Source organism: Dipodomys ordii, unplaced genomic scaffold (assembly GCF_000151885.1).
Source record: "Dipodomys ordii isolate 6190 unplaced genomic scaffold, Dord_2.0 Scaffold58, whole genome shotgun sequence".
Taxonomy (NCBI): domain Eukaryota; kingdom Metazoa; phylum Chordata; class Mammalia; order Rodentia; family Heteromyidae; genus Dipodomys; species Dipodomys ordii.
Genome location: NW_012267274.1, coordinates 99,708 through 107,887, shown reverse-complemented (window position 1 = coordinate 107,887; position 8,180 = coordinate 99,708). Strand labels below are relative to the sequence as shown.

The 8,180-nt window shown below is 59.2% G+C and overlaps 1 protein-coding gene across 1 annotated transcript in view; it reads right to left on the bottom strand.

Annotated features, from left to right (window-relative positions):
- Cfap46 (cilia and flagella associated protein 46) overlaps positions 1-8,180 on the bottom strand; it is a 106,814-nt gene that overhangs the window by 73,665 nt on the left and 24,969 nt on the right. The window contains exons 15-20 of the mRNA XM_013021869.1: positions 7,909-8,039; positions 6,411-6,538; positions 3,654-3,787; positions 2,462-2,674; positions 1,680-1,836; positions 595-741 (exon numbers count right to left, since the gene is read on the bottom strand). Of these exons, the coding sequence (XP_012877323.1) occupies positions 595-741; positions 1,680-1,836; positions 2,462-2,674; positions 3,654-3,787; positions 6,411-6,538; positions 7,909-8,039 (910 nt within the window). The remainder of the gene's footprint in view (positions 1-594; positions 742-1,679; positions 1,837-2,461; positions 2,675-3,653; positions 3,788-6,410; positions 6,539-7,908; positions 8,040-8,180) is intronic.

Sequence of the window (8,180 nt, the reverse complement as noted above, 5' to 3'; positions counted from 1 at the left end):
GGTCAGCCCTGGGCAGCGGGAGCCGCCGGTCAGCCCTGGGCAGCGCGAGCCTGCTGGTCAGCCCTGGGCAGCGCGAGCCTGCCGGTCAGCCCTGGGCAGTGCGAGCCTGCTGGTCAGCCCTGGGCAGTGCGAGCCTGCTGGTCAGCCCTGGGCAGCGGGAGCCGCCGGTCAGCCCTGGGCAGTGCGAGCCTGCCGGTCAGCCCTGGGCAGTGCGAGCCTGCTGGTCAGCCCTGGGCAGCGCAAGCCCACTGGGGAAGCCCACTGGCTGGTGTTGAGAGTGCTCACATCCCATTATCTTCTCATAGAAGGAAGGAGACCTCAGGCGTGAAAGGTGGCGCCTGGCCGCTGGGGTGGGCCTTCCAGAGATGGCGGGCTGCTGGGCCTGGGCTCCCGAGGGCTCCGGCCTCTGCCTGCACCCACCCGCCACCGCGGGCCCTGCCTCCCCGATGGCTCCTGACCCCACCCCACAGCCGCGTGGGACGGGGGAGGGGCAGCACCCACGGAGGTCCAGGCTCAGAGCCCGCGGGGCCTCCCGTCCTTAGACCGACCGGCAGTGGCCGCGCCTGTCTCTGGTGGGGATGCGGGAGGGCTCACCTCTTCCACGCCCAGCCGCAGCCCGATCTGCTGCTGCAGCAGCTGCTTGGCCTTCACCCAGGTGGCGATGAGCTGCTGCCGCATGTTGATGGGGACCACCTCCTCGGGCATGCTGCCGTTGGTCAGGGTCAGCCCAAACTCGCAGACCTGCGCGGCAGGACCCACGCCCGTCCTCAAGCTCTGGAGGGCTCGTGGACTCAGCGCCAGCACCCCGGCGTGGGTGCAGGTCAGAGACACCCCAAGCTCCAGCTGAGGGGCTGAGCAGGGTCTCTCAGCTCACATGCAGTGCAGATGGGGCAGAGCCTGAGCCTTGTGTGTGCTGACAGCGACAGGGTGCGGGCGGAGCCCCCAAAGCCAGGCCCCAGAACCTGATCACTTGCTGGGAGGACAGGATTCTCAGCACTGTGCCTCAGCACCCCTTACAGAACTCGGCCCAGTGCACTGCCACCAGCATGCAGAGTGACCACGTGAACCTCCCAGCTGGCGTGAGTCCGCAGGACAGAACCCTCCCCCCTGTCCCTCCACCGTCTGGGACAAACCTCCACTGGAGAGACAAGGGGTCACGTGGGGTCCCAAGATTCATAGCCTAGGCCCAGCCATCGTTTGTCTCACTGTGTCCAAGTCCTATGCCACCACCAGTACCCCCAAGGCCCCGGAACCTGTACCCCTCCCTGGCCTGTCCCCCCAGACCCCAAGGCCCTGGAACCTGTACCCCTCCCTGGCCTGTCCCCCCAGACCCCAAGGCCCTGGAACCTGCACCCCTCCCTGGCCTGTCCCCCCAGACCCCAAGGCCTTGGAACCTGTGCCCCTCCCTGGCCTGTCCCCCCAGACCCCAAGGCCCCAGAACCTGCGCCCCTCCCTGGCCTGTCCCCCCAGACCCCTATGCCCCGGAACCTGCACCCCTCCCTGGCCTGTCCCCCCAGACCCCAAGGCCCCGGAACCTGCACCCCTCCCTGGCCTGTCCCCCCAGACCCCAAGGCCCTGGAACCTGTACCCCTCCCTGGCCTGTCCCCCTAGACCCCAAGGCCCCAGAACCTGCACCCCTCCCTGGCCTGTCCCCCTGCCCATAGGCCCTGGGACTGCACCTCCAAGGCCTCTTTGATCTCAGAGGAGTCGGATGGAGTGTGAATCATAACTGGCCGCATCCCCTTCTTCAACTTTTCGGGCGTCTGGGTGGGAATCCAGCTGATGATGAGTCCCCGAGCCAGGGTGTTGCAGAGCATGGTTAACATGACAGGGTCCCTGGAAGAGAGGCCTCCTGAGCACCACAGCCCTGCCTGCAGCATGCCGGGGCGGCGTGCCGGGCGGGCCGAGGAGGGCCGAGGAAGGCCGGGGCGTGCCGGGGCAGGCCGGGGCGGGCCGGGGCGGGCTGCACCAGTTACCCCTGGCAGCATCCCTTCTACCACGGTGAGCACTTACTGCACTCCTGTTTGTGTTTTTGTGTTTTAAGAAGGAACCGTGCTCCATAGCTCGGGATCCCTTCACACGTCCACCCTCCACCTCCTAGCTTCTGGCCCACAGTACCGAGCAGCACACCCACCCCGGCTCCCCACTTCAGCGTCTGAAGTCCCATTGTCCAGACTGGAAACCAGACACATGAGAATTCCATTTTGATAAGCTTTGGTTCAGCTGGTGCAGACAGATCCCTCATTATAGTTGCGCAGCCCCAGTCCCAAGAGGGTTCAGATCATCCCTGCCCCACCCTCCAAAACGCAGGATGGGAAGGTGGCGTCTTCTCTCTCCTGCTCTTTGCGATGTGGCAGGCCTTACTGAACTCCCCGGGAGCAGCAGGGGGCCGGTGTCTGCACCGCAGTGGGCACGGACACCCTGACCCCTGCATGCAAAAGAACATGGCACCAGCACCCACCCACTGTGCCCGGTGACCTTGACCGCCCGCAGGAGGTGGGACAGGGCTTCCACCAGCTCCTTCTGCCTCCTAGCTGTGATGAGATGGTGGTTGTGGTTCAGGATATAGACAGCGGCGTTCTGCACAATCCAGGCCTCCCCGATCTCCTGCCCGATGTCCGCAGAGCGCAGCCAGCTATTCATGGCATACTGGGACAGGTTTTCTATCCAGGTTCTGCAAACACACCACCACAAAGGCTCAGCTTGACGCCAAGCCTTTCCCAGAGATGCCATGACTTCCTGGAGGCCATCCCTCCAAGGTGTGCACCTGCAGTCCAGGGCACAGACGATGCCCGGGGAGGTCCCCAGTGCACCCGGCCACATGTGTGCGGCTCTGAGCGGGCCACTGCCACAGGGCCTTCTGCACTTCCTCCCCCGTGGCCTTCTGCACTTCCTCCCCGTGGCCTTCTGCACTTCCTCCCTGTGGTGGTCTCTGCACTTCCTCCCTGTGGTGGTCTCTGCACTTCCTCCCTGTGGTGGTCTCTGCACTTCCTCCCTGTGGTGTCTCTGCACTTCCTCCCTGTGATGGTCTCTGCACTTCCTCCCTGTGATGGTCTCTGCACTTCCTCCCTGTGATGGTCTCTGCACTTCCTCCCTGTGTTCTCTGCACTTCCTCCCTGTGTTCTCTGCACTTCCTCCCTGTGGTCTCTGCACTTCCTCCCTGTGGTGGTCTCTGCACTTCCTCCCTGTGGCAGATCCGCCTTCTATGGAGCTCTTCCTGGTCTCTCGGCTCCTCCCCTGGCCTGAGCTCTTGGCCCTTCACTCACTGTTTTGGACAGCGCCCAGCCTGGGGTCCTTGCTGGGCTATCCTTGTCCACCCTGCATCCCCCTCCCCCTGTGAGCTACCTGCCACCGTCTACCTCGCACGCAGGCAGCAGGGCACACTCAGGGCGGGGTCTTCGAGGTCACCCAGCGTTTGCACCTGTGGGGACAGTCTCTGCCCTGCTGGCCTAGGCTGGGCAATCTTTTCTGTCAAGGGTCAGATACTAAGAGTTTTAGACCTCGTGAGCCATTAGAGGTCTGTTGCATGATTTTTTTTCCTGCTTTTTAAAATAATGTTTGAATTGTCAAAGCCAGCCTTATCTTGAGGGAAGAAACACATGAAAACAGGCAAGGCCTCGTGATGGAGGCAGACGGCCAGGCGCGAGCCTGACCTGTACGCGATCCATTCTGGGTTGGTGTCTGGGGGCTCCGGCACGTAGCCAGCTGGGTGCTGGCTGGTGTCCTCAGGGGGAATGGCCCGGTTATTCAGCTCCACACCTTCTGAACGCAGCAAGTGGACCGTGGCCTGCAGGAAATGGGCAGCAGGAGATGGGACCTACCCTTACAGTTTACTATGGAAAAGCCAAAGACAAGGAAGAGACCTGCATGATGAGCCCCAACCCCATGCTGAGATAAACCCCTCCTGCACCCCATGACCTGTCCCTTCACCCCCAACCCCTCCCCCCATGACCTGTCCCTTCACCCCAACCCCTCCCCCCATGACCTGTCCCTTCACCCCCAACCCCTCCCCCCATGACCTGTCCCTTCACCCCAACCCCTCCTGCACCCCATGACCTGTCCCTTCACCCCAACCCCTCCCCCATGACCTCTCAGTTCACTTCAAAGCTACGTGTCTCAGGGAAGCATGCCTCTCAGGCCTCTGGCCCTCCTCCTCTCCTTCCCGGTTGTCAGTGGCCCACTACTGGCTGCGCTGTTCCGAGGTGGCCGGCCTGCCCGGGGTGGGCGGCCCCTGTCGGGGCCCCCTGTGCTCACAGACAGCTGTCTCCCTCAGGCTCTTTTGCATCGGCTCCAACCCTGAGTCCTAGCACCCAGGGGTGGGCTGGCTGTGCCTGTCCCCAGGGACGTCCACTGGGTGAGACCACCTTGGCTGGCCCAGGGCTCCAAGAATCCTGACATTTCAGAGGTCTCCCAGGTCCATCCGGTGCGGGCTCAGGGGAGAGCTGAAGGCTCCCCGCAGGAGTCACCACTCGCTACAACTTCATCCTCCAGGAGAGGTGACATACCCTGTCCTACCTATGTGGCCTTGGCTTAGGGTTCAAAATCCTTTCTTGTTCTTTCTGCCAATATTGAGACTTGAACTCAAGGGCTCACACTCTTGTTGAGGTTTTTCCACTCATAGCTAGCATTCTACGATGTGAACCGTGCCTCCAATTGCATTTCTGTTGGTTAGTTGGAGCTAAAAGTCTTAATACCTTGTCTGCCTCATCTGACTCTGAACTGAGTCCCAGATCGCGGCCTCATTGGTAGCTGGGACTATAGATGCAACCCACTTGTGCCCAGCACAGAAATTATTTCTAACAAAAATTTTTACATCAATTCCAAGTGTATCAGAGACTCAATGTCACACCCCAAACTGAAACTACTGCAAGAGAGAGTAGAACTTACACATATAGATAGAAACTTCCTGAATAGAGCCCTGGGGACACAACAGATAGGAGAGACTCGACAAGTGGGACTACATCAAAACAGTTTCTGCACAACTAAGGATATAGTTACTAAACTAGAAAGACAGCCAACAACCTGGGAAAAGATCTTTACCAGCAACATATCAGACAAAGGCCTAATATCTGATATATACAAGGAGCTCCAGAATCAAACCCCTCCCAAGCCTAATAAGCCAATCACTAAATGGTAAAGTAGCTAAGGAGAGACTTCCCAGAAGAGGTGAGAATGGCAAAGAAACACATGAGGAAATGCTCATCGTCCCTGGCCATAAGGGAAATGCAATCCAAAACAACTCTGAGATTCCATCTCACCCCAGCTGGATCGGTCAGCATTGTGAATTCAAGCAACAAATGCCGGTGGGGATGTGGGGGAAAGGAACCCTACGGCACTGTTGGTAACGTAACCTAGCACAACCACTTTGGACAAGGGGCTGGAGGTTCCCCAAAAACGAAACATAGACCTTCCCTACAACCCAGCCATAGTACTCCTGGGCATCTACCTTGACCATCAGTAGTCAGGAGATAACAAGGACACCTGCACCTCCATGTTCACTGCTGCACTATTCACAATAGCCAGGATACAGAAACACCCCAGATGCCCCACAATAGATGAGTGGATCCAAAAATGTAGTACCTATACTCAGAATTTTACACAGCCATTAGATAGATAACATAATGCCATTTGCAGGAAAATGGATAGAACTAGAACAAATCATGTTAAGTGAGGTAAGCCAAGCGCAGAGACACAAACAGCACACGTTCTTTGTGGCATGTGGAAGTTATATCTAAAATGCACTGGGATATGACAAATTATTCAGGATTCTAGATGCTCACACATAGTGAGACCAACAGAGGATGCTCTCAGGAGAGACACACAGGCACCAAGCTAAGTTTCTCCTCACATTTACAAAATATAATATGCATACAAACTCCAAGATATGGAAACAAGCCTTCTTGATTTTTTCTTTTTCCCTTTCTTTTTCTTCTAGTTTTTTAGTTTCTAGTTTCTGTCTTCTTTACCATGTATCTGGTGCATTCAAGTGTACATCTTCAGGGGAGGGTACAGAATTCGAGGGAAAAGGGTGAAAGCTTGCAGCAGTGGAGCTCACTGGACATGGATGAAGGTGACCTACATATACAACTTGTGGGTGGAGATGGGCGGGAGGGACGGGGGGGTGGAGAGTGAGGGAGGAGGAGACAGTTCAAAAGGAAGAACCCGCAACCCTCCGTGTATCACTCTATAATGACAATAAATTGGTAAGAAACGTACATCAACACACATCATGTTTCATGTTGACATATGTTTCTCCTCACACATCTTCTAAGAACAGCTTAGCTTGGAAGCAGAATCAAGGGCCCTGGGCTACGTGTGAGTGGTGGCCGAGTCTGGTGTCTACAATGGCCCAGCCTCCGCAGATACGAGAAATTCCCCTCTGCGCTGACGAACCCCGCCCAGGGACGCACCTCGCCACTGATGAACCCCACTTCCGCGAACTTCCTCAGCAGGTCCTGGGAAACGTGCTTCTGTTGACTGGTGGAAGCCGGGCCCAGGACGTCATGCGCCGAGCCTTCAGTACCTTTCCTCTTCCGTGCTGCGGGAGCAGCAATCGAGAAGATTGGCCTCTGTCTCTCCCTTTCGGCGGTACCGGGGTTTGAACTCAGGTCCTTGCACTTGTTAGGCAGGAGCCCTAACATTAAGCTACTCCATCAGCCCTCTGTGCATTGGCTAAAGATTTTTCTCGTTTTAAGTCTGAGCCCGCCTAGACCAGGATGCAGCCAGCGTGACAGTGCTGAGCGGCCACTCCCAACCACTGGTGGAGAGGGAAACTGGGGAACATCTGGCCCTGATGGGCCTTTTATGAGCTCTCCCTCTCTCCATGCCTCAAATAACTGCAATTACAGGCTTGAGCCTCTGCATACGACCTCAGGCCACAAAAACACAAGAATTCCTGGCCTGCTTTGTTGCCTCTGCCCGGCATGGTGCCAGGTGAACCCAGACAGACAGCATGGGGCTCTCTGAGGTGATCATGGTGTCCTAGCAGGCTGGCAGCTCAGGTCGGAGCAGCGCCAGTGGGTGGCGATGGTGCGGAACGCTGCTGCTGTCATGGTCACCGTCACCTGCTTTCTAGGGCCACCTACCAGTGCTGCGGAGGTTCAGCATCCGGGAGATGGGCCCAAGGTCCCAGAGATCCCCTCCCCCACAGGGCTTAATGCCCCTCCGACAAAGTGCCCCAGGATCCGCACAGAACCGCCGCCCCTCCCCGGGCGGCATCTTCCCAGGTGAACACAGGTGGGCACTCTGAACATGGTATCGGCGTGTGATCCTGCTTTCTACTAGAGGGGGCGCTGAAGCCCCGTGCAAGGCCAGAGGCCCTGTGGCTACTGCCTGCCTGCCTCTGGAGGCCGCAGGCACGGAGGCATTACAGCCTCTGCTGGTGCCTTGTGGAGTCAGACCTCCAGGGGACCAGGGGGACCCCAGGCCCAGCCTGCCCTGCTCCTCCCTGAGGGTCGGGGGGACCCCAGGTCCAGCCTGCCCTGCTCCTCCCTGGGAGTCTGGGGGACCCCAGGACCAGCCTGCCCTGCTCCTCCCTGAGGGTCGGGGGGACCCCAGGCCCAGCCTGCCCTGCTCCTCCCTGAGGGTCGGGGGGACCCCAGGCCCAGCCTGCCCTGCTCCTCCCTGGGGACCAGGGGGACCCCAGGCCCAGCCTGCCCTGCTCCCTGAGGGTCGGGGGGACCCCAGGCCCAGCCTGCCCTGCTCCTCCCTGAGGGTCGGGGGGACCCCAGGCCCAGCCTGCCCTGCTCCTCCCTGGGGACCAGGGGGACCCCAGGCCCAGCCTGCCCTGCTCCTCCCTGAGGGTCGGGGGGACCCCAGGCCCAGCCTGCCCTGCTCCTCCCTGGGGGTCGGGGGGACCCCAGGCCCAGCCTGCCCTGCTCCTCCCTGGGCCCAGGGTGGGTGTCCAACCTCGCCTCATTCTCAATGGTTTCCAGGCTTTGATGTTGTCATAGAGGAGGCAGAAGCGGCAGGCGGCCCGGCAAACATCCCACACGCCCTGCTTCCGAGCAACCTTGGCCAACTCCGTCCAAATCTGAATCCTGGCCACCAAGGTCCCAGCAGGAAGAGAGCAGGCAGAGGGGAAGTCAGAAAGCATTTACAAGGACAGCATAGTTGCTGAAGGTTCCCAAGAGTGACCTCCAGACACAGTGCTCTCTTGGCTGTGGTGGGACAGCCTGGTG